Raw genomic sequence first — 26,275 nt, 5'->3', positions numbered from 1 at the left:
CTCCTGGACCATTGGTTTGCTTGGTGAAGCCCTGCTGCATGTCCGAATCCCCAAGTTCATCTCGACAGAGAAGCCCCTGCAAGGACGATTTCTTCCTTTGAGTTGGTGGGACCAATCAACTCGTAAGCCACCTGGATACCATTCTTGGAGCTGGTTAGGATTAACAAGGGGGAAGGACACCAGCTTGTGTGTTTGACGACAGCTACTCGAACTGAAGATCTTCCATTTTTCCAGCTTGTTTGACCCATCCCCGTACAGTGCAGGAGTCCCCCCGGCGTCCTCCCTCTTGGCCCCACGACTGAGGCTCAGGAACAGTGAGATCTGCAGGAACTGCAAGGAACCAACGTCTTCAGCTGCATCTTTTTCTTCATACTAAGGTACTGTGCCAACCCAATTGAGAGAACTTACCTCTCGCGGTGAAAGCTTGTGAAACTTTCCCAATTTACAGGCCTAATCAGCTTGTGACCCAACAACTGATTCTTTTTCGTACAAACTACTTCTGAGAACATTGGCAAAGACTTTACTGTTTACTACAAGAACTGATCTTTCCTATCCAAGACACTAGTCCATCATCTTTGGCCTAGGCCTATTGAACTGAATCAAGTCCTCTAGTGAACTGAAACTATTTGCAATGCCGAAGAAAATATTTGGGGTCTATTTTATTAACTTGTGCCTTAGTACTCCCATTTAAAGTAATTGAAATGCCATGTTGCTCCTATTTCAGGGGAGCCTAATTTACTCAGAATCTTATTGGTTTGGTATTGAAGTATATTTGTGTATGATATTAAGTTGCCTCCTTCTAGTGAATGTTTTTTAAATGATTGTGTAATAAATTAATAAGTGTTTTACCAAGAAACCTTGAGTGTAAGTGTCTACTTGAACCACTGTGATTATAAGACCTCTATGTAACATCCTTGTACTGCTCACAGTCCCTCTTGAGATAAGCCTGGCTGCTCAGCTCGCTACCAAAAACTGAATAGTACAGACATACCAAAGGTTGGTTTTGCTTACACCTGTAGCCCTAATTGTATGTGGTGGTCCCAGAGGGTACTGCATGCATTCTGCCTAACAGCCGGAAACACTGGGGCATTACAACCCCGGCGGTCCGGGAAGTCAGGCGCCTGTAAAATGTTGTTCCCCATTCCCATAGAGTCCAATAGGACTCTATGGGAGTGGGGAACATGGAAGCACCAGCACCGTTAATAACGGTGCCGGTGCATCCATGAAAGTGTGCCTACCGTGGCCGCTGTGCCCGGCAGGATCAGACCGGCCAGGCACAGCAACTCCAGCAGGCAGACTCGTAGTGTGCCGGTCCGGTAACAACGATGCCGGTAGGCTTATCGGCACCGTTGTTACCGGACCGGTACACTTGTAATGAGGCCCAATGTATTTCAAGGTACGTCATTAACCTATTGGTATATAACTATCCGCTACCCAATAGCTAGTTATACCCAGTATACCTTTAAAAAGTGTATAATACAGTTTCTAAGATATGTAGGAAATGTATTAAACTATTTTAGATTAGCACCAAAGCAATCCAGGGAAGCACAACCCAGGGTTACAAGTTTAGAAGAGTATTCAAGGTGAGTAAGGCCTATGTACTTTCAAGAGGGGCTATAAGCAACTGAAAGACAAGTATTAACTCAAAGACTGTTTAAATCTGTATAAAGCAGACCAAGGAAAGCAAACCCCAAGAGTACACTTTATGAAGAACACAGAGTGATTCCAGGTAGGTAAAACCCCATTGGTAAGCTTTTTCACTCATTCAGCTCAGAATAATAAACCAGTAGCAGCTCTAATGATAAGCATGGGCGTAATTTATGGGGGGGGCAGGGGTGTTTGTTCCCCCCACTCCCCAACTTTCATGGCACAGCATTTTGTCCCCATTCATTTGGCTGGAGTACCTTTTCTTCAGATGTCATGTCCCCCCCCCCCCAACTTTTTCAGCAAAGTTACTCCACTACTGATAAGGTGTGTATCAGACAGTTTTACTAAAAATAGCCAAATACTCACAAAAAATAAACATGGGGACTAAAAATACTGCTAACAAAATATAGGAAGCAGACACGAAGGGCCTTGTGGTCCCTGCTTTCACCCACACAGCTCCATGGATATGTTTGATATGTGTGGACTAGTAGTGCACGTAGTACCACAGGAAGAAACTACTAGTTGTATTGCCTGATGGGAAGATGCAAACATGTGCATGAATAACTAGGTGGAAAGAAATAATTATTACAAGAAAAAGTTCTGTTTTCCAGTTAAAACATCTTTTTACTCGCTTATAAAATACTCCCATTGGGAAATGCACTTACATGTTTACTCCCCAAAAATAATTTTACTCTCAACTTTCAAAAATAGAGAGTAAAATACTCCCACTTTAAAATCATCTGGAGCACTGCCCACTACCAATACCTATTACTTTTCAGAAGAGGGGAAACACTAAGCAACTTATACACTGTTTAGAGGGGCAGAATGCAACTCAAAGGTAAGCATAAACGTAATGACAGTTTGTAACTTCTTCTTTCACAGAGCTACAGTTACCACACTAACTTCTTTAGCAAGCAAGTACTTTTACACTTGTTATACTTTCAAGGCAGAATCCTTTTCTCATCCAGTCCTTCCCTGGTCTATTGCATGAGTTCTCTCAGAGGCTGAAGAGGGTGGTCTAGGAGCCAGCTGTAGGCAGGTTGAGATAGGGTTTGGTTGCAGGAAAGTCAAAGTTCCAGAGGATATCCTCTTTAAAGTAAAGTGTTCAGGAACTTCACACAAGGCTCCCTGTATGCATTCCAGCATTAGGCTTGGGCAAGCGGTATGGGCAAATTCCCAACCACACAAATCACCCACCAGCCTCACAGGATGCACACCATACTTAAGGTAAGTATTACCCAAGCCCACACAGTATCTTAGGAGAAAAGAAGATCTTCGTAGTGGATGCCTTCAGGATGCAGCAGCACAGGGCCCGGGCCCTGGATTCTTGGTCTGGAGACAAAAGAACTGGACACTGGATGGGAACTTGCAGCAGCAGTCATCAGAGAAGGCATCCAGCAGAGCTTTCTTCAAGGACTCTCGGGGCTCTGTGGATTTGGCGCCTTTTTACAGCAGCCATATGGAGAACAAATATCGCTGGTCGGATTCTCTGTACTCTCTCGGTCCTGCACTCTGGTGAGGGGACTTCAGGGATTTGAATCGTGTCTCTGGAGGTCCAGGAGGAGTCCACCAAAGTTTCAGCTGGATTCGGACTTAGGAAGACCATGCACCGCACTCAGGCTCGAGGTCACAGGGTATTTGAGCTTTGCAGCCCAGCATGGTTGCAGCACGTAGTGGGAGGACTCTAAATGCAGGTCTTCTACCAGCCTCTGGGTAGGAGTCGTCGTTTTCGGGACCCCCAGGACGATTGGAAGGAAGGGTTCCATCAGCCTCTGGTTACACAGCAGGCTCTCTGGTCACTGGAAATCGCTACTGATGTCTTTTCATCATCTTCCTCTTTAAATTCAGCTCCAATGGTCAACTTGTCAGCAGCTTCCAGGTTCGGAGTATTTATCAGGAACTACAGCACAACTTCTGTAAACTCTTCCTGCAGTTGACAGAAAGGGGTGGTCTGGCTTTCCAATCAGGACAGCCAGCCCTCCCACCCCATTGGGACTAGGTTAAATGAAATGACATGCATTACTTACCGTAAAAGCATTTCTGATGATTGTATCTGCTTAGATTCACATGCTGTGCATATGGTCCGACATCCAGTGGTAACCGCGGAGTACTGCATCTTGTCTTTCGGGGGACCGAAAGGAGACGTCAGCATAAGTGTGTCTGAAACACTATCCCTATCGTGACGTGTGTAGTACCCAAAATCCCTCACGCGCTGAGGTCCCTCCGATTGTAGTTTTTCTGCCATGAGGGAGCCCAAGGCTATAGTGAGTGAGTACATGAAGAGAGAAAGTAGTAAGAAGTCTATGTTCCTTCCACCCCGAGCAGGGAGGCAGGCATGTGAATCTAAGCAGATACAATCATCAGAAATGCTTTTATGGTAAGTAATGCATGTCTTCTGATGCTTGTTAATGTGCTTAGAATCACATGCTGTGCATAGACTAGCGAGCAGTACCCGGAGCTGGAGGTGGGTTGTGAGAAGGAACAGTAGAAAAAAGATGGCTTAGTACTGCTTGTCCCACCTGAGAATCAGACCTAGAATGAGTGTCTAGGCAATAGTGTTTTGTAAAGGTGTGTACAGAACTCCAGGTTGCCGCTTTGCAAATGGACTCTAGGGGAACATTTGCAATGAATGCTATGGATGCCCCAGTGCCTCGAGTAGAATGTGCTCTAGGTTTGAAGGGCAGTTCTCTCTTTGCAAGAGTGTAACATAGTGTGATGCATTTGACAATCCACCTTGATATTGCGGATTTAGAGAAAGGGTCCCCTTCTGTACCAGCTGCCACTGAAACAAAGAATTGTTTCATTTTCCTCAGTGGTTTAGTTCTATCCATCTAGAACATGACTGCCCTGCGCACATCTAGTGTGTGAAGGCTTCTTTCGGCCATGTTAGTAGGTCTCTGGAAGAACGTGGGCAGTTCGATTGACTGGTTCACATGGAACTTGGAAATAAATTTCGGCGCAAATCTGGGATGTGTGCGCAGAACTACCTTATCTTTGTGGACTGTAACAAAGGGGTCCAAAACCAAGAGGGCCTGTAGTTCGCTAACTCTTCTGACAGAAGTGATAGCTACTAGACAGGCTGTCTTGTAAGTCAGGTCTTTCAGACTAGCTTTATGCATAGGCTCAAAAGGGGGTCCCATGAGCCTAGTTAAAACCACATTTAGATCCCACAATGGGCTGGGTGAGTGATGGGGGGATAAATTCTTTTAACCCCTTCCATAAAGGCTTTAATCACAGGTATTTTCCACCACGACACCTTCTGCTGTGACGTGGTGTAGGCTGACAACGTCGCTAGGTGAACCTTTAAGGAATTGAAGACTAACCCAGAGAGCAACAGATGGGTTAGATATAACACAATGTGTGAAGGCGAGCAATCGGTGGGATTGACGCCTTTGGAACTGCACCAGATGACAAAACGTTTCCATTTGCTGGCATTGCAATAACGTGTGTTAGGCTTTCTTGCCTCCCTCAGTATGTCCATGCATCTTTGAGGGAGTTGCAAATGTCCAAACTCTATGACCTCAGGAGCCAGGCTGCTAAGTTCAGAGTTTGTGGACATGGGTGCAGAGTCTCCCCCCTGTTCTGAGACAACATGTTGTACGGGCAGCGCAGTTTGACTGGTGGGGAGAGGGACATTTCCACCAGGTGCGCGAACCAAGGTTGGCGGGCCCACATGGGAGCCACCAGAATCATGGTGACTGGTTCCTGGTGCATCTTGTGTACTATCTTGTTCAGAAGGGGAGTCGGGGGAAAAGCGTAGACAAATTTCCCCGACCAAGTTATCCAGAGACCGTTCCCCTTGGATTGGTTCTGGGGGTACCTGGAGGCGTAATCTTGGCATTGGGCGTTCTCCTGAGTAGCGAACAGGTCGATCTCTGGAAACCCCCATTCTGCGAAGACGTTGGATACACTGTCTTCGTGCAGTCACCATTCGTACTCTTCTGGTAGAGGAAAATCTCTGCTGAGTACGTCTGCCAGAAGATTGAGTTCCCCTGGAAAATGTTGGGATATCAGGAACATCTTGTGTTTGAGAGCCCATATCCAGATGTTTTGGGACAGCTTGGATAGCCCTGGAGAGTGAGTGCCCCCCTGTTTGCTCAGGTAATACATTCCTGTTGTGCTGTCGGTTAGGACCAGCACTGTCTTCCCTTGCAGTTGCTCCTGAAAGGCTTTCAATGCTTTGAACACTGCTAGTAGCTCCAGTAGGTTTATATTGTTGGACGCTACCTGAGGGGACCACACTCCGTGCACTGTCTGTTGAAGCAGGTGAGCCCCCCCAACCCGTGAGAGATACGTCTGTCGTGAGAGTGGCTTCCACTGCAGGGGTGGTGAAGGTTTTCCCCTTCAAGAGGTTCTCCCTCGACCACCACTGCAGAGAGAGAACGAGGGCTGGTGAGACAACTAACAGATCTTCCCATTGTCCGCTGGCCTGACACCACTGGCTGTTGAGCCACTCTTGCATGGGAGGCATGCGCAGCCGCGCGTGGGGAACCAAGTATATATGCACGCGTATATGCATGACGCCATCATCCCTAGCAAACGCATAGCTTTGCGTACCGTCACCTCTCGAGTGGCTACATACTGAGGAACCTGAGAGAGCATGTTCTGAACCCTCTCGCTGGAAGGGAAGACTAGGTTGTCTTCCGTACGAATTAGAGCCCCCAGGAACTGTTTTACTTGGCTGGGGACTATGCTGTATTTCTTTTCGTTGATAGAAAATCCCAGGCTGAACAGTAGGTCCACTGTTTTTTGGGTGTTTGAAAAACAAACGTCGAACGAGTCCCCCTTGATGAGCCAATCGTCGAGGTAAGGGTAAACTGGAACTGAAAGTCTGCGCAGGTGTGCCGCTGCCACTGCCAGGACCTTCGTAAACACCCTTTGCGCGGAGGCTATGCCGAAGGGGAGTACATTGAACTGGTAGCGTTTGTCCAGAATCACGAACCTTAGGAATTTTCTGTGCGCTGGCAGCATTGAAATATGAAAGTATGCATCGTTCATATCCAATGTTGTCATGAAGTCCCCCTGTTTTAGCAATGGGATCACCTCTTGCAGTGTTACCATGCGAAACTTCTGGGGCTTTATGAACCTGTTCGCTGGGCGCAGGTCTAGAACAGGACGCATGGTGAGATCCTTTTTGGGTACAAGGAAGTACACTGAATAGATACCCTTGTTTACCTGAAGAATCGGGACGGCTTCTATGGCGTCCTTTCCCAGCAGCGCTTCCACCTCTTGGATCAGGATCTGCAGATGTTCCGGTGAAAGGCGTTGATGTTTCGGCGGACTAAACTGTGGAGGTCGGGCGAATTCCACGCAGTAACCGTGGGTGACCGTCTTTAAGACCCACTGGTCTGAAGTTATCCCCTCCCATGCCTTGAGGAAGGATGTTAATCGCCCCCCGACCGGGGAGACATGGGAGGGGACCTGGACTTGGTGGTCATTTCTGACCAGCAGTTGACGCGCCTCTGGAATTGAAGCCTCTGCCTTTATTCTTTCCGTGCTTCTGACCCCTCTGGGGGTAGTAAGTGGCGCTTGCAGCAGGTTGACTTGAGTTGAAGTTGCCCGTGCCGAAGTTGTTTTGAGCGGCGCGGGCTTGTCCTCGAAAGGATCACCGAGAATTACTACCCCTCTGTGAAGAGGGTTTCTGGGAAATCTGGTGCAGCGACTAAATAGTCTCGTGCTCCTTTTGGCTGTCTCCAACGCATCGTCTACCGCCTTCCCGAAGAGGTTGGCCTCTTCGATGGGTTTGTTGATAATGGATGCCTGGGTCTCAGGCCTGAAGCCCGACGTGCGCAGCCACCCGTGCCTCTTTAGGAGAGTACTCTGTTCGAGAGACCTGCCTGCTGTCTCTGCGGTGTCCAGGGTTTTCTTTACCACATTCTGATTGGCAAGTTTGCCCTCCGAGATAATGTCAAGAAGCTTGGCTCTGGTTGGTTCCGGAACCTCTTGAAGGCCTTCCTGGAGTAGGTTCCATTGCGCGTCGACGTAGCTTGCTAGTAACGTTGTGTTATTGGCAATCCGGACGGTATAGGCCGCCGCCGACGTAACCCGTTTACCTAAGGCATACAACCTTTTGGACTCCTTGTCCGGGGGTGACTCTCCCGTGGCAAGGGGAACCCCTGCTCTCTTGCGAGTGTTGGTCACTACCAGCGAGTCTGGGATTGCATATCCTTTGATATAAAGCGGGTCGGTGGGGGAGGGTCAGAAATGTTTTTCGACCCTTGGGTTCACAGCCCTAGTCTGAGCGGGTGTGAGTAAGGAAGGGGCCAGCCGTCTCTTTACAGAGCTCAAGAGAGGGATAGACTGGCTTGCCGGAGGCTTTTCATTAATAATGTCCTCTGCGGAATCTTGTTCGGGCAAGGCTTCAAGCGTGGCAATTTTAAAGAATTCCGCTGCTTTTTTCAACATGTTGTTGAAAGCCATTTGATCATCCACCGGGGAAGCTTGTCGAATCAGGGTGGATGGGGGAGAGTCGAGGCAAACGATATCAGAGTTGTGATCGTCCTGCTGGATGTCCTCCCAGTTGTCCGTTGCTCCTTGATCTTCCCCATAGTTGTCCAGAAAAGAAGACTCCTCTTCCTCTGTATAGATGTCTTTATACGTGTCCATCTGGACATCTTCTTGATAGTCAACTTGGTGTTGGACATCTTGTGTTTGAGGGTTAGGGTGTACCCGAGATTTTTTCGGCAGAGGTTGATCAGAAGCCCTGGAAAACTGCTCCAGCCGATCCATACACCCCTCGAATTGCTCCGTGGTCCACTTGTATGACCCAAATGGACCTAGCTGAGTAGGAACCGTGTTCTCCGTCCTAAGGCGTTGAGAGGATCTCAACAGGGTGCTTGAGAGGGGTACCTGGCTTTTTTCGTAAGAGTCTACGGGATCGTCTTCCCAATCCGTGGAAAACTTTTTGGCGGATTGGCCCATAACTGTGGGTGGAACCGGTACTAGGCTCACTGCCGTAGCAATCCTATTGATGCTCTTACGGATAGTCACCGAATCTTCGGGAGACAACGCCTCTGATGATGTGTCGGCAGTGAAAATGTCTTCCGCGGCTCCAGTAGGGCCAGCGGATGGCTTCTCGGGTAGAGGCCTACTCGTAGTTTTCGGGCCTGTACGGGCCTTGAAAACCTTGGAATCCGTCAAAGTTTCTTGTTCTGAAACTTCGGCGCGTGTAGTTTGGGAGTAGCGCCCTTGTTGTGTTTGTTATGCCCAGTCGTCATGCGCTGCTGCGGATGCGGGGAAGGCTTCGGATCAGACCGATCCGTGGGCGCCGCCGAAGTTTCCGGCAGACCCATTGGCGCTTTGGCCTTCTTCGACGAAGTCGTCGAGGAGGGCGCTTAGGTTGTGTGCTTTAAGCAGCGCGATTGTACACCCCTGTCACTGGGTGTGGTCCCTGTAGCAAGACCGGAGTCGAGCATGGAAGGGTCGGGGACGGGCGTGGCAGCCCTAGAATAGTCCGCCTCAAGGTCTATAACGTTCGCGTTGGACGTTTGGTCATCCGATGTACCCCCGTCACTTTCGGCTGGTGTCGCGGCAGGGGAGGGAGGCTCCACGCGTGACATTCCGTACACGGCCCACCGCTTCAACCGGCGCTCCTTAAGGGTTTTAGGTTTAAGGAGTTTACACGCCGTCCACCGCTTTTTGTCGTGCTCTAGGGGGAGACAAGTGTTACACGACGTGTTCTCGTCTTTCCACGGATATCTGACCCTACACACAGGGCAGAATCTAAATGAAGTCCTTTCCATAGCAGAAGGGAAGGGTGACCAGACCAAAAAGGAAAGCAGTGGAAAAGAGGAAAGACATAATAACAGCATGGCAAACCCCGAGCCCACTCTCCCTACTGTGTAGGCCGCCCAGAAGGCCCGACCACGTGGAAGTCCGAATGCCGGATCTTAGACGCGGAACACACAGCCGTAGACAATTGCCCCGTAGTCTTTGTCGAAGATGTTCTTGATGGGTGAAGTGACTTAACGGGGAATAAACCGACAATTCGGTAAAATAAACAATGTCTCATGAAGAGCTCCGCTATAGGGCGACCAGTTATCTGGGCGGAAAAAAAACAATCTGAGGGACCTCGGCGCGTGAGGGATTTTGGGTACTACACACGTCACAATAGGGATAGTGTTTCAGACACGCCTATGCCGACGTCCCCTTTAGGTCCCCCGAAAGACAAGATGCAAAACTCTGCAGTTACCACTGGATGTCGGACCGTATGCACAGCATGTGATTCTAAGCAGATTAACAAGCATCAGAAATGTTATTTATATCGCGCTCGTACACAAGTCTTTCAGGTAAGATGAAAGACAAAGGGCTGCAGAGTTTTGCAGAGTTTTGGACTCCTCCCCCGCTTCCTGCCTTCTCAGTCACCCTGGAGTCTAGGCGGGGAATACAAAGGATTCCTGCTGAAGACAAAACGTTCACCAAGGTTGTTCCCACCTAGAATGGCAGGTGACGACGACAGAAACAACAAGGATACTTAAAAATCTCGAAAATTAAGGAACCCAACATTCTAGCAGAACGATTGCCCTTCTGTGCATTACAGAGGCTGATTCAACAGCCTGTGAGTAATAAGACTAAAACGTCACTAAGGCAAACCACTGCCACGAGCCATTCAAGTAAACTTGCAATTGTTAATAAAATGCTACAGGTAAGTAAGCAAGGGGATACATTGCATCACCCCAGCATCCACATAAGGTGGGTTGTGCCATCTCACTATGTAAAATGTAAAGGGGATGAAAATCCCTCTTTATCCCTTGGGAACAGTAGTTCACCCAAGTGCATTAAAGAGAAATTAACAGGGAAGCTCAAAGGAGCCACCAATCCTAATCCCAAAAGTTATAGGAAACTATAACTCCAATCACGCACTATGCAGAGACATAAAAAGGTCAGCCATAAAAAGAGTAAAACATTAGGTGGGAGGGGAAAAAATATTCCCCTTCAACTAGGGACAAGGGAAAATAATCACCAAATCCATGCAAAATGTTTTGGGGTTGACACAGGTCAGGAGGATTTATCACAAATATCAACATCTTACCCAACACAAGTTAAGATTAATTTTGACCTAGCACAAGAGAACTCTGTACAGTACTTTTAAGTAAAAATAAATATCCAGCACAAGATGCAAAAGATTATGTAACCCAAGCTCTAGATAAATATAGCCAGTTTAAGAGAGTGGTAATTTCTCATCACTTTGCCTTTCATCCACCATGTACAGATGGAAGGAAAGTGAGGACTTGAAAGCTAATGGCACGATCAGACAAGCTAAACAATAGGATAAAAAAGAAAATAGGATACAGTGCAGTGGATTACGAGTCAGAATGGGGCTAAATGGCAGGAAAATATTTAATTGGTTGTATGTTGTACCCCACAAGAACAATGAGCACTTACTTTGAAGCAAGGCCATCCCAGAAAACTGCTACATTTCTATGCATAATAGTGCTTATCTATTGCAACCCAACTTTTACATATGTTCATGATCTCCTGTTGAATTGGATTGACTCAGACCAGATCCACAATGGTTTTGCAATTTAGGATGACTTAACTAATAAAAGACGGGGCTGCAACAAAGAACTGGCTTCCATCCAGAACACAGAGTGCTTTGTGAGTGCTCAGTAGCAATGGTGCAGTAATGTCACTTAGAAGTTTCAGTCCAGAAGTTTCAGTCCTGAAAGGTAAACATTCATGGAAGTGTGGGTGTGTGTGCACGAGTGCTCTGCTTAAGTGTGTATAAAAGAAGGTGTACATTTCATGGTGTGTGTATGCATGAGCATGCACCGGCAGGCTTTTCCAAGAGTGAGACCATACATATGGGTGCAAGGAGCGTTAATGCATATGTGAGAGTGTGAGCATGACAAAGCACATGCATGAGTAGGAGCACATACATGTGTATAGGCGCGTTATAAATGCCATATCATATCACCCGAGTGTGATGTTGTAGCAGCTGACATGTACTTTTAGTCCTCTTACCTGGGGTGCAAGTCTTGCTATTAGCCTGCAGATTGATCCCGGTGGGGCACGTGCAGCTGTGGCCTTTTGGACGAGGAGCCAGTAGGCAAAGGTGACTACAGCCCCCATTATCAATGTGGCACGCCGTGGACACTGTGAGGAGAGAGACAGTGAGAAGTGTCAAGATATTATGACATGGGCAAAAACAAAAAGGGATGAGAACAGAGCACGGCCTGCCTTGAAAGGCGTAGAGACATACAACAGAAGGATGAAGGAAATAGGGAAAATGAGAAACTGGGCAATAGGTATTGTTACACAGTGGACATTTGATCAAAAAATAGGCCAGACCAGTGAATCGGGTTAACAAAGGATTTTATTACGAAAATAAACAAATGGTGTCCAAATTAAAACTAAAAATGGTCAGGATGGGTCTTCCTCTTGTGAAAGTAAAGTGTTATGGAAGTCCAGAGGCTGGATGTCCGGCGGCAAATGCACACAATACTTGTGAGCTTACAGTCCTAGCTATTAAGGGGCTCCCATACCCTGTTATGCACAGTCCTTGGGGTCTCTTCTCTTGAGTGCTCTAGTCTTGGGTTTAAGGATTCCCACACCCAGTCTACCGCCATTCTAAGGGTCTTTTCTCCTCGACTCTTACTTGGAGACTGTAGGTTGATTCCATAAGTGGGGTCATAACAGGTGGGCCATGTAGAATGTATTGGGGCCAGAGTATGACAGGAGGCTGCCCTAATGCTGGCAAAGGGTTCTCACAAGGTCCCCACTTCCTTCGTCTGTGTCAGGATTCTGCTTCTCCAGCCACCTGCTCCAATCCTTCTCTCTGCTCAGACTACTCACCTCAGGTTTTGTTTCCAGGAAGCTTTTTCCTCCATTTTCTACCTTTCTACGGGTAGCCCTTTTTGTCTTTGTGTCTACTACTTTCTAGTCACTAAAATTCCCTCTACCCCTATCTGCATTACCTCCCCCCCTAGACCTTGACTGGTCTTGTTTTCCACCTCTTCACTTCTTTCTACTTCTTCCAACTCCTCTTTCAGCTTTGGCAGGTTTGTCCGCTTCTCCACCTTGTTCAACTCATCCTCTACCCACTCTGCTTCACATTCCTTTTTTTCCTGTTTTCCTCACCCACCCCTTATCACTTTATTTTTGTGACAGCTGCATATTCTCCTTCCCATCTTTGTCATGCCTTTGGGCCCCTCTACCACAACACTTAAGAAACTCTAAGTCTCTTTCAACTGTCCCAACCTCTTCACCCATGTGGGCACTTCTATTATCGAATGGAGAGGCTGTCAGGAAAGAATTTTCTCTTTATACAGATTTCTCATCTATTTCAACGGGATTCAGTTAGGACTGATTTTCTATACTCTGGCCAGATGGACAGATGTGTGGAAGGCCAACCTATATTGTGACAGGGACAGCTCTGGGAGCTGTAGCCAAACCAGTTCAAGGTAGCTGTGACAAGAGGTCTAGGCTGAGCCTCAAGAGGTGGTGAGCTTGTAAAGGCTCCACAATGAGTACACACAATGGGAATCACAAATTACACTTAGACAGTATGTATAAAATACAGTTATATATTTATGGCCAACCAACATTATGAAAAATGATTACTAACATGTAGAAGTATCACACAACGCTAATAATTGATTATATATATACAGTCACTAGAGCAGGGCATAATACAAATCAAATCCCTGTAAAGGAAAGTGCAGATTAGTTCATGCGACACAGGTCCACAGAGAATTAGCCCTAGCTTCAATAATCCTTGCATAAGTTGTCTGGGTCATTATGCCCAAAGGTTCAGGAAAGGTTCTGATAGTTTGTGATGCTGGAAAAAAATGAAGGTATGGTCTCTGGGGTCCAGTGAATGGTTCCAAGGGTTAGAGGACAGTTTATTCTAACTAACAAAAGTGTCCCCAACTTTCAGAAGGCTTGCACAAGCAAGCAATGGCAAAGCCAAACTATAGTAAACATTTTATATAAGTTCGCAAAACGTTTAAAGGGAGTGTAGGGGCAGGTACGAACCACTGTAACTCACCCCCCGTACTCCGATTCTTAGCAGGACTAGGAAGGTCAATGGAAGTTGGTCCGAGGTTGCTTTTCCCGCCGTTAGCTTCAGTCTTGATTCGCAGGGGTTGAAGGTTCAAGCAGCTCCCCGGTCAGTGTCTTTAGCTGGTGCAAGGACTCTCAGATGAAGAATGCAGGAAAAACACCATGCAGGAGCCCTCTCAGGACTGAACTGGACTCAGGACTCGACTTCGGACGGTGGTCACCGCAGCACAGCAACGCAAAAGGTAATCACTTGTCGCGGTCAGACTTCCCCTCCTATCTTGGGTCCCCTTGAAGCTAGGTAAGCTGATGTAAAAAACTTGTAGGACAAGCTGAGGATCTCTCAAGTTCCAGACCTCAATGCGAAATGCCGACGTCGGCAGCACGGTAGCCCAAACTCAGAGCTGGTCAGCCACAGGGCAGTCCCGGGACACTTCCGAAGGCTCTTCTCCACAGGGTAGCAAGCAGACATCAGGAATGGATGTGCCATCTACTCCACGGGTCTCAGCTCTCTTGCAGGAATGCTGGAGATCGACAGCAAGAGAGGGCTCCTCCAGGACAACAGCAGAACTTGGTCGCCAGGCCTCCTTCAGACGGATTTCCGGTCTCTTCACGGGCCTCGAAGCTGAATGGGAGTCTTGGCTCGTTCAGGTTACTCCAGTATCTCTCTAGAGTGGGCGCAGGGGTCCTCTTCTTATCCTAAAAGCCAGGTAAGAGCTGAAACTCCCACTAGCCAATAGCAGAACTAGCCCCACACACAACGCCAGCAGTGGTCCAATCAGGACCACTGCGAGGGGTGGGGGGGGGTAACTCACGCATAACACTCCGATAAACTGAACCAGTTTGTGGATTGGGACCAGACAGTCCCAGCCCACATTCTGCCAGCAAACGCACATAGCCTGCCAAAAGCCTCTGCTTTCTCGGGTACTGGAATTCCATATAAAGATTTTCCTGGCCTCAAAAGCCAGGAAGAAGGCTAAAAAACAAGACGGCCAAAGGACAAGTGAAAATCCTTGTGGCATGGCCATGTTTGGTCACTAGCCACAGTTAGTAGCCAAACACGGTAAACGTGGCAAGGCTAAAACGAAAAGCACCAAAAAATTGTAAAAAGTCACTGCTGCCACCAGCTAGTACATTTAGCACACCTAGAGTAACCAAAAATCCTTTGAGTGTTAGTCTAGGGCAAAACAAAAGTGTACCCCATTGTACTGCATTGTGAGATGCATTGTACAATGATAAAAGTTACCACAAGTGATACCAAGTTATTAAAAGTTGTAACAAAGTAACTAGACTAAGGGAAACAAGGTTTACCAGTACTGACAGCCTGAAGGACAGGTCAGTTTCCCCTTAACAGATTAGCAAAAGACAGTGTAGTGAAGCTTAAGGCTTCAATGCACTGTAAAAAGTACAGGTCAGGATAAGAAAAAAAAAGAAAAAAGTGTGGGGGTCCATAAAAATGGAAGGAAAGGTGCAGTAAAGAGAAATCTTTCCTAACAGTTTTTTAAGATGGATTTCTAGAATATGGCCTGGTTGACAGATTTTAGGAGGCCACCCTAGGTATTGTGAACAGGGAACCCCGAGAGGTTAGCCAAAACCCAAATCAAGGTAAACTGGGAGAGCAGTCAAGGCTATTCTCAGGAGAGAGTCAGTGGGGTCAGGGGTCCTTAACGAATACACACTATATAATACACAATAATTCAATTTAGACAGATATGTATGAAAATTATAAATATTTATTCTAGGCCTGTTACACACACTAAAAAATGAAATTAGAAGGTCATATTATTACACAATACTCCCTAATAAACATTTATACCTTCACCATACGTTTTTAAAATGCATTCAAATAACTTAATTCACACAAAGTAAAAGAATGCAGTAAAGATGGAACTAAGTCACAAGGGAATTTCCCTAACTTCAGCAGACCAATCCCTAAGAATAATGGGGCTTTCCGCCGAAAGTCACAGAAGCCACACTGCTTCTCCACTGAATGTAGTCTCGCTAGATACGTTCTAATATTATTTGTTTTGGTGATTGTTTAAGGAAGATATTCAACAAGATATTAGGTAAGTAAATTGTTTCCTTATCTTCCAGAAAATATTACCCAGGTTAGACGATAAATAGGCAGTGAATGGAAGATTAAGATGTAAAGTGACTGGTTCCCAATGTTATCGTAAGGAGGACAGGGAGAGACAAATAGTTTGCGTTTACTTACAACAAGCCGCCCCCCTTCCCACGCGACTCAGATTTTCCTAGATTACTTAACCGGTTGACTGGGGGGAGGGGGGGAAGAGTAGGTGGGAGGGGGGATGGGTCGCTGGAGGTTTGATTGCCTGCTGTTACTTCTGGTGAGCGGTGCCCAGGAGCTGCAGGTGGAAGGATTCTTCCGGTCAGTTCCAGATGCAAGATGCCATAAAGAAATGCAAGATTCACTGATGCAGGACACTTCACACGATGGGGGAAGGCAAGTTATTATTATTATCACAAGGGTATTTATTGAGCGCGGGCCTAGCTTTGGGAAGCAACGGAGCACTTTACAATCGTAGGGGGTAGAGCGACAGTCACAGCACACGGACAACAGCAGGCATCCTTCCAGTCGCGATTTGACCCTGCAACAGCAGGAGTAGTGCAAAGCTCTGTTAAATAAGTTTGCCTCCCTGTTCTCACTGACACCAGGCTTGACCCCTTGGGGCCAGCATGATATTCTAACTGGTGGCAGTCTCCCTGTCAAAAGCAGGGGTTACAGGGTGTCAGATCCTGTAAGATCCGGTGTCCAGTCATATTTTCGAATACATATTTTCGAAACACCATTATGTCGAAAACATTTTGGCAAAATTTTTTTTCGAATATTTTTTTTATTTTATGCATTTTTTTTGTTTGGTAAGTTAAAAAAAGGGTTAATAAAAAGGGGTTTAAGGGGGAACCCCCCATTTTAAACATAAAATAAACAATTATTCGAAAAATACATTTTCGGCAAAATTGCGTCAACATAATGGCATTCAAAAATATGCCATTCGAAAATATCACTATAAACCGTAAGATCCCACATAAAGGAAGAGGTCAAGAAGATGCTTGATCTCGGGGTTTTAGGGCCATCTACAAGTCCATGGACTAGTCCAGTTGTACTAGTGCCAAACGCAGGAACCAAGAAATTGAGGTTCTGTGTGGACTATTGAGCTCTTAATGCAGTCACCACGACTGATGCCCATCCTTTAGCCAGGACAGGTGAGCTGGTGGACAAACTTGGTTCAGCCATGTTCCTCAGTACATTTGGCCTGACCTCAGGCTATTGGCAAATAGCTCTGACAGAACATGCCAAGGAGAAAACTGCATTTTCTACCCCAGGAGGGCTCTACCAGTGTAAGGTTATGCCTTTTGGACTAAAAAATGCACCTGCTACTTTTCAGAGGATGGTAAATCAAGTTCTGAATGGGATGGAGGACTTGGACTCTGCATGGGATACTTGGATGACATTGCAGTTTTCAGCCCCACTGGGTACTAGAGGAACTTCATAGAGAACTATGGGCCTCTCCCTCAAATGTGATCTCCTCACTCACATTCCCCAAGAAGGTCAGGTGGAATGAGGAGTGCACCAAGGCTTTTGAAGGACTAAAGAAATCCCTTTGTCAAGCTCCAGTCTTGAGAGCTCCTGACTACAACCAATCTTTTATTGTACAGACAGATGCTTCTAACACAGGGATAGGTGTAGTTTTGAGCCAACTGGATGAGAAAGGCAGGGAACACCCTATCTGCTTCATCAGTGGGAAACTGAAGGACCGTGAGACAAGGTGGGCAACAATTGAACGTGAGTGTTTTTGCCACTGTGCGGTCTCTGAAGAAGTTTAGACCATACTTCTATGGATCTACTTTTGTGATTCAGACCAGCCACCAACCCTTGAGATGGTTCATGCAGATGAAGGGGGAGAATCCTAAATTGTTAAGGTGGTCAATCAGCCTCCAAGGGTTTGATTTCACCATAGAACACAGGTCAGGGTGTAATAACCAAAATGCTGATGGTCTCTCCAGAATGTATGACCGACTGGATTAGGAGATTCATACTGGAGTGGATTAAATCTTCCTGTCCCTTAGTCTGGGGGGGGACGAGTGTTAGGGAGAATTCTCATTTCTGTGCTAATTCCCTTCAACCTTAGAAACCCCCCATCTCTTTTGCTAGACTTTAGGACTTTTTAATTTTAACCCTGGAGTAAGTGAGCCTTTTTTCTCACTCATGTGTTTTGATTTGGATTTATATTTCCTTTGTTTTTGGAGTCCGACAAACTCCATAGGCATCTACTTTTTGTATGGTGACACACAGCACCTTCAGTGCATTGTCACAGAGAAATCCTTTAGATTTCTCTTCAGGTTTAAATACCTTTTCTTGGGTGAGCTACAATTCCCAAGAATAGTCAAGTGAAATTGACTTTACTTAGCTTTTCTCTTTGTGGGTCCATCACACACCATCTTATGTGGGGTGCTGTGGAGTTACTTAGTAGCCCCTTTTCCTACTTACTCATGTAACATTTTTTATGTTACCCTCACGACTTTAAATGGCTGGTGGCAGTGGTTTAACTGCGCTACCATTGTGCTTTTCTATTGCAGGCTGAATCCTCAGCTGCAGTGTAGCACCCATGGGTGACCATTTTGTCAAAATGTCCCCGGTCTTCTTTTTTCACCATTTCTTGTTTGTGAGGTCTTTCTTGGGTTTTACTCTGCGCAAAAACCAGGCATAAGCCCTTTGTTCGTTTGGCCTTTGGCTGGCTTCAGTGCTGAAACCTGCCTCTGGCTCCAGTGTGTCTGGAAGGGCAGGAAGTCAGGGAGGGGCCCGAAGCTCCCCTGTCCGTTGTCTCTTTGGTTACCTGAATACACCCAGTCCTAATTGGCTGGGTGGCTGTCCTTGCCCACCCTGCTGTGTGAGTGACAGCTAGGCTGCGCATGAATGTGAGAAACCTGCATAAAAGGCGAGGCTTCTTGGACTGAAGACAGAGTCGACCATTGGAAGAAAAATCTGATGAAGGAATTGTGAAGAGAAGCTTGCTGCATCCTCCTGGACCATTGAACTGCCCGGTGAAGCCCTGCTGCTGTCCTGAAACTCCTTTTCGTAATGGACAAGAGAAGCTCCGGAGAGGACGACTTCTTCCCTTGGGTTGGTGGGACCAACTAACTCCCAAGACGTACTTTGCTGGAAGACCTTCCCTAACTGGCTGTACTTCTTTGCTGCTGCTCGAACCGAGTGCCACGTAGTCGAGTGGAACGTCTTTAAGCCGGACCGTAGCTCCAGGAAGATCCCGAGGAACCTCCAGAAGTAGGATGACCCAAGCTCAATTCACCTCACCAAAGTGCTGGACTCAAAGAGCGAAGGAAGCCCATCCAGTGTCCAAGATCTGTGGTGGTGCTATTTGCAGGTTTGCTGCTGAACTGAAAAGAGCCTGACCTCCGAACTGCTGTGCAGGAGTCCTCTAGACGTCCTCCCTCCTGTCCCCAAGATTGAGGCCCAGGAACACAGGATCTGCAAATCTGCAACCAGGATAGAATGCAGCTGGATCCTCTTCTTCTAACCTAAGGTACTGTTCTTACTAAGGGTACCCCTTTGTCTGTAGCTTGCTTGTCTCAGTTGAGATTTGCAGTAGCTGCCTTTCTAGAGTTGGTTATAACTCTAACTTTCACAAGTGTAACAGCTTGTGGCCCAACAGTGATTTTCTACAACAACAATTTGTGCAAGACTTTTTGTTATCTAAGAAGTGCCCCAGCTCCATAGAATTGACTTTGGCTGTCCTGGCTCCCTGCGGACTTTTCTAACCCATTGACTTTGATCCTTACTGTCCCTCATAGGTGATACATTGGTTTTGATCTAATATTGCTAGGAAAAGTATTTATCTAGTTTAGTTTCTTTATTTGTACCGCACACTGAACCCTGAGGTAACTGGGCGCCAGAGACTTAGAGCAAGTTACAACAAATGATACATATACATACATGATAATGGCACTAGACCACATTGGGAGATTTAAAAGTGCTCACATGCTCTGAGAACCTGTTAACCTTTTTCCTTCCATTAACCTTGCCTTTTTACCAACCTCAGAATTTTACAAAGTACAAAAGCGATATATAAATGCCAATACTGTCCTAATTAGTTTAGTCACCCCAGGGTGTAGGAAGTGTGTATGAAGCATCTCTAAAGAGTGTCTACCTGCTTTGACTTGATTCTGAGAACGTATTTTGAAGTGCTTATTTAAAACTGACTGTTAAATAAATAAATAAATAAATAAATAAATAAATAGATAGAAAACCTAGGTGGGTTACCTAATACCAGGAGGACAAGACTGGTGTAGTCTCCCACAGGGTTACTGCATCAAATCTTGCCTAACAAGTGGCAAGAATGATAACAGCTCACTGTGCTTATATTCAAGTATAAGTCCCCCCCACCCCCCTACTGTCCCTGGCATTCCTGCTGCAGTGTAGGTGTGCGAAATGGGCAAATGTTTTTTTTAAAAAAAGGTATACTGTCACCACAATTTAAACATTCCGTGTAGGTTTCAAGCTGATCCTGGTGGCCACTTAGCTTATGTTTAACATGCCAAGGAAATCGTTCTTCTAAAAAAGCAACAGAAAGAGGTCCGCTGGAGGTCACTGCTATATTATAGTGACCTCTTTTGGAGTGCTTTCGGATATTTTCTATCAGATTTATCTTGCACTTCTAACAGCAGCAAGATAGCTCATGAAAAATTTCCAAAACATACATGCAGGTTCGTATCCCACTATCAAGTCCCATACATAATGGCTTTTTTTTGCATTATTTTTGTGTGCAGCACCTCAAAATACAAGTGGTGTTTCACAAAAGTGGTGTGTTCGGAGGGTTCTCCTAAATCATGTATAAGAGGAGAAGAAGACAACCCACACGAAGGTCCAAGGGCTTCTCATTAGATGCCCAACACTCGCAGAGCAGTCAAATCATCCTGCACTCTTAGGAGGGCAACAGGGTGGTAAAACGGTATAGGGAAAAATACAATAAGATAATGGCCAAACAAAATATATAAAGAAATATATATTTTTTTAAGCAAATATTTTCCCGTTAAAGGCTTTATGAAATTGAAAAATGCAGTGCATTCCAATTCAATAACTTTTTTAGTATGTAGTCCTACGGGTAGTGTGTTCCTCTGAAGTCACTAAACTTTCAGGGATAGTGATACAGCCTTTTACAATCAGGTAAGGGAGAGGTACGGTTAAGACTTTGCACCTTTTAAACCCTATGGAAGTGGGGGATGCGGGGTACAAACCGGTATGTTTCTTCACGCCCCTGTACTCCAGGTTTCCCTGGGATCACTTCAGAGGTTCCTGAATCTGCTCGGCCCACTTACTTCATGTCTTGGTCCGTCAGAGGAGGTTGAGGGGCTCCTGGTGTAGAGGCCACTTTTGGCTTTTGGTTTTAGGTCTGGGTAGTCCGCCGTTTCATGGTCTGTCGAAATGGTTCCCTGCACTGGGCACCTGGAAGACCCTGGCACAATGAAAAAAGCACTACCACATTATTGACGAACTCAGCCATCCCCCAGGAAATGATGCAGGTGGAGATCAGCGATGATACTTGAAGAAAATGGTAGGAGACGACCCTCGCGATAGAAACAAAGAAGCTGGTGCTGCAAGACTGGACACCTGCAACTGCAGAGGGAGGCTTGTTTCAAAAGTCATGGGTCTCTCAGGATGATAGCTCAGGGGCAACATGCTCGTCTTGGAAGTGAGACGACACAGCAATACAGGTTCGATCCCCGGGTCTGCGCTTAGAAACCTCTGGGTAATAAGCACGTTATAAATAACCTATCACATATCAATTCCAAACTCGGGATGGTGACTGATGCAGCAGGGTAGCCCACAAGACAGCTGGTCAGCCAATAGGATGATTCTGGGGAACCTTCAAGGGCGTCCAAGGGCAGGAACCTCTAGCCGAGTTTGAGACTGATTGTTCACACTGGTCCAGGAGCTGAAGCACTGATGCAGGCCTTCTGAAGAAGAGCACAGAAGCAGGACTTAGCCGTGACAGTTGGTAAAGACTATGCTGGTTGGCTGCAACAGCGAGTTCCGGGTCTTCGGCAAGCGCCTCCCCTTCATAGGGTCTTGGTTCTTTTTGCTTGCATAGGTTCAAGATGGCTCCTAAGGAACCAAGGAACAATTTACACACAGAAGGCTAAACGCTGCACCAGATGTGCAATGCCCAGGCATGCGACACAGACTGTGTAGTGGTAGGTAGCTGAGAAAGGACATGTGCGCCTGATGCAAATTTACAAGCCAGTGACATACGGCATCCGACCCTGGCGTAAAAAGAAGATATTTTTAAGATGTTAAATAATGAAAATCCAATTAATTTGACTTCATACTTAATTCAACAAAGCAAAAAGATACATGAGGTAAAATTCCCACATTACTTCAAAAGGTAAAAAAGCACGCTCTCCATTAAAAAGCACAGAAAATCTGGGCACGCGGAGGGAGGCTAGTGTACCATGTAAACCAAAGTACTAAATTCTGAAGCTTCATTGTGTGCATCTTCAGAGCAGTGTTACAGCCTCGTCTGATGCAGAAGCAGGGTTCCCTACAAGTTGGGAAGGAGGGAGAGCGTCTGGACTTCACAGTAACATGAATTTTCCACACAATGCAGAAATAGGGAAGAAGGAAATCAATAAAACGGAAGAGAATGAATAAATGTGAGAGTAGAGATTTTAAGGATGGGGCAAGGATAGGAAACATACATATGCATAAGGGAAGCAGGGTTAAGGTAGATTCTGCAGGAGCAGTACAGAAGAAATGAAAGAACAGAACAGGGAAGTTGCAGCTTTAGGCTCAGGTTATGCAGGAGCATAAAAAAAGTCCTTACCTGGCGAGCGATGCCGGTGAAAGACATGTATATCCATCAAATTCTCCAAGTTCTCTCGTAGGGTCCTGCGCTTCAGCCCAGTCTTTCTGTCTGCACTCTCAATGCTTTTAGATTGCCAGTCTGTCCAGTATATGCGATCCCCATAGAGGGTCAGCCCAAATGGATGAGGGAGATTGCTTCCAATCAGCACCTGTCAGCACGCGTAAAAAAAAACACCAAAAGTTACCCACCTTATGTGGCAAATCCTATTTGCATATGTTCAGTCTGGGTTGCATTTAGCATAAAGAGAAAGGGAGAGGATTAGAGTCATGAACTTGCTTGGGGGGCCAAGTGCTGTGTCAGCAAGACAGAAAGTTCCTTTCTGCACCAATGGTGCCTTTAGGGAGGCTTTTCCTAGTGTCCTCTGCTGAGGGCTTACAAAAACTAAACTCAAGTGTTAGGAAGATTTGCCACTAAACTAGACTTCATGCACTTCAGTAAAATGGCAGAGCAGTCAAACCTCATTCTTAGAACAGAGAGAGGGTAGTTGTAAAGAATAGTTTGCCAACCAACAAATGCACAAGAAAATTGATTATACAGGCTAGAATAATATTATCCACTTCATGAGGACATAGTCAAGGGCAGTGATTTCGAAGTGAAATTAATACAAAATAGCAAGTAGGTATCAAAAATCAAGTGGTTGTTTCAGAAAATCCTAAACAACTATCCGAGCATCAGAGCAAGACACCCTCATCGTCCTCACTGCCACAATAAAACCTGCACACTTCCTGAATGAGGCATGCACACCTCAAGCAGCACCATATTGCATCACCACTCTCGCGGCACACTGGGTCATCATGATCAACTTTGGTCTTCCACATACTGTCCCCTGTGCACTCAAAACTGGACAAATCAACCATCTCGAGCCCACACTCACTGAAAACAAATCAGCTCATAAGTATTATGCCATACCTCGCCAGACTCATGGAACCATTTGTCAAACCCCAACTCAAACAGCACCTTATCCCTGATTGGACAACTACTGGCTGTTTGAATGGTGCAGATCCTGGACATTGGTGGGCTTGGATTTAGCATCAGCCTGAATTTTGCCTACGAAGAGTACTCCTGCAGCCATTTTTTCAGATCAGGGTTGTAGTCAAGAATCCCTTGTAGAAGAACAGCCGTCTGAAGATCTGAAGAAGACTCCTGAAGAGGACTGCCATGCCTTCATCTGTGGGGATCGGTGAAGCCCTGTTGAACTACTTGATCTATATAAGACCCTGAGCGGTGCTTCAGCCCTTGGACTAATGGGACCAACTAGTCCCAACGCCTTCTCAAGGATGCAGCCGTCCTGAGCCTTCAGAAGTGTCCCTGGACCACCCAGTGGACTGACCAGCTCCCTCGTGGGCTATCTTGCCAGAACATTGGTGGGCCTCCTGCTCTGCTGTATGTTTGACAGGGACTTCTGGTTTTTCAACCAACCTTTGTGTCTCTTGACTGGGTCTCCCCTGGTTGTTTAAATGTGTTGTAATGTAATTTTAAATGAATTTTTCTACCTTTTCTGCCACTAAAATGCAGGGGATGGGGGTGTTAGGTAAAAATGAGTGCAGTCCAACTGGTGCGGGACTACACAAGACATATCTCTTGGTATTCGGTAACACACCATTTAATATAGGCCTGTACTACACAAGTTGGTAGTGTGACTGAGCAGCCAGCCTTATATTAAGAGGGGTAATGTGAGCTGTAGAGCTGTACAATGAAATCAGTAAACACAGGTATCCAAGTAAACACTTACACACTTAAAGTTATAGTATAAATATTTATTTATACACAACGATATTTAAAGCATTCTTTAAAAAGCAGTAACTAGCAGTAACATTAATCCCAAGTTAGGATTCAATTAAAAAAGTGAACAATAAAGCAGGTGAGTAATTCATTTATATGTTACACATTTTCCAGCACCAAGGGTGGCGTCATTTGAGGTCAGTATAAATCTTAGTTTGTATAACCTTTGCAGTATTGAGTTATTAAGGAGGGAACGGTTAGGGTTAGATCAGAACAGACTGGTATTCTATCAAAACAGTTAGATTCTCCCAAAGGGATGCAGGCAGTCTTTTATCCCAGCATTGAGAGTGTTCAACAATTCAAACCTGTAAGGGAACAAGCACTGGCAAAGCTAATCGTTTCAGAAGGAGGCCTTTAGGGAGCTAGGACAGCCAAAGTCAATGGGCAAAGTCAAAGTTCTGGTGCTCTTCTTCTTAGGAAAATGTTCTTAAATAGTCAGTATTTAAAAAAGAAATCACAGCAACTCAAGGGGAGTCACCTTGAGAGAGCACAAACTGAAAGGCCATTGCAAATGAGTTGAAGTCAACTCAGAGTAGGGTTGAATAGCACTCCCAAATGTACAAAACAACCCAAATGACAAAAACATAATGTACACAAGCCCCACAGTACCTTTGAATTGAAGAATTTGTCCCAGCTGGATACCTTCTGGTTGCAGTGCAGCAGACCCTTTTTCCTAGTCCTTTGTTGTGGTGACAAAATGGAGGACGTCTGGCGGGCTCCTGCAGCAGCACTCGAGAGAGGGACTCAGCAGCAATGGATTTCTAGGGATTCAGCGGCTCTTTGTGGTTTTGGCACCTTTTTCTCAGCACCAAAGAAGAACAAACATCTCCTGTTAGAAGTTCCTTGATCCCACGTTCCTTGTCTCTGGTGAGGGGACTCTGGACGCAGATGTCCTGCTTATGTAGGGTCCTCTGGATGCCCACAAAGTTTTGGCCGGATTCGCACTTCGGAAGACAATGCACTCACAGATGGTCGAGGTACCATGGGTATTGGGATTCTGCAGCCTTGGAAAGCCACAGCAAGTCGTGGGTTGCGCCAAAATAGAGTTCGTCTTGAGGCTAGTTGGTACCACCAGCCTAAGGGAAAAAGTCGTCCCGTACGGGTCTTCCCTGTCGATTCGACACAGGGTCAACAGACCTGCAGGGCTTCACCAGGCACTTCACGGTCCAGGAGGGTGCAGCTGTGTCTTCTTTCGTCTTCTGCTTCTGATGTTGTCCCCCAGTGGTCGACTCTTCTTCTAGACTCAAAAACCTCACTTTTTAGGCAGGTTCCCATTCATTCACAGCCCTAGGCTGTCAATCACACAGCAGGGTGGCTGTCCTCCAGGACAGCCAGCGGGCCAATTGGAACTGGTTTCACTCAGGCACACCGGGAGACAAAGGACAGGGAAGTTTCAGGACCCACCCTCACTTCCTGCCTTTCCAGACACACTGGAGCCTGGGCGGGCTTTAGGGTTGAAGCCTGTCAAAGGCAAAACACACAAAGGACCCAAACCTGATTCAAACAACAGAGTAAAAGTGCATAAGAAACGAACTGACAAGAAATGGTACAAAAAAGAAGACAGGGGCCATTTTGTGTAACTGGTCACCTTTGGGTGCAGCACTGCAGGCGAGTTATCAGCCTGCAGATACATGTCACCAGGTAGTAAAAAAGAAACCACTACCACCAACCATTGAAGTGAGTTAGTGTAACATAAGGTTACATGAGGAAAGGGTTAAAGGAGTTACTATGTAACCCCCCCAGCCCTCCACATAGGGTGGTGTGTGCTGGACCCATAAAGTAAAGGTAAGTAAGACAAGGGTCATCTTACTATTCTTGGGAACAGTAGTTCACCCAAGAAAATGTAGTTAAACATTAAGACTTCTCAGTGGCACTCCACAAAAATGCTGTATGTCACAATGCAAAAGCAGATGCCTATGGAGTTTACCAGACTCCATAAAACAGTA

The 26,275-nt window shown here is 46.1% G+C and overlaps 1 protein-coding gene across 6 annotated transcripts in view; it reads right to left on the bottom strand.

Annotated features, from left to right (window-relative positions):
* The window catches only part of LRP4 (LDL receptor related protein 4), a 565,328-nt gene that overhangs the window by 294,564 nt on the left and 244,489 nt on the right, over positions 1-26,275 (bottom strand). For all 6 annotated transcript variants that reach the window (XM_069623191.1, XM_069623193.1, XM_069623192.1 and 3 more), the window contains exons 21-22: positions 22,506-22,695; positions 11,611-11,742 (exon numbers count right to left, since the gene is read on the bottom strand). In XM_069623191.1, coding sequence (XP_069479292.1) covers positions 11,611-11,742; positions 22,506-22,695 — 322 coding nt within the window. The remainder of the gene's footprint in view (positions 1-11,610; positions 11,743-22,505; positions 22,696-26,275) is intronic.

Source organism: Ambystoma mexicanum, chromosome 11, assembly GCF_040938575.1.
Source record: "Ambystoma mexicanum isolate Mex_15411 chromosome 11, UKY_AmexF1_1, whole genome shotgun sequence".
Classification (NCBI taxonomy): Eukaryota; Metazoa; Chordata; class Amphibia; order Caudata; family Ambystomatidae; genus Ambystoma; species Ambystoma mexicanum.
The sequence above is the reverse complement of the archived record's forward strand: the minus strand, read 5'-3'. Positions and strand labels throughout refer to the sequence as shown.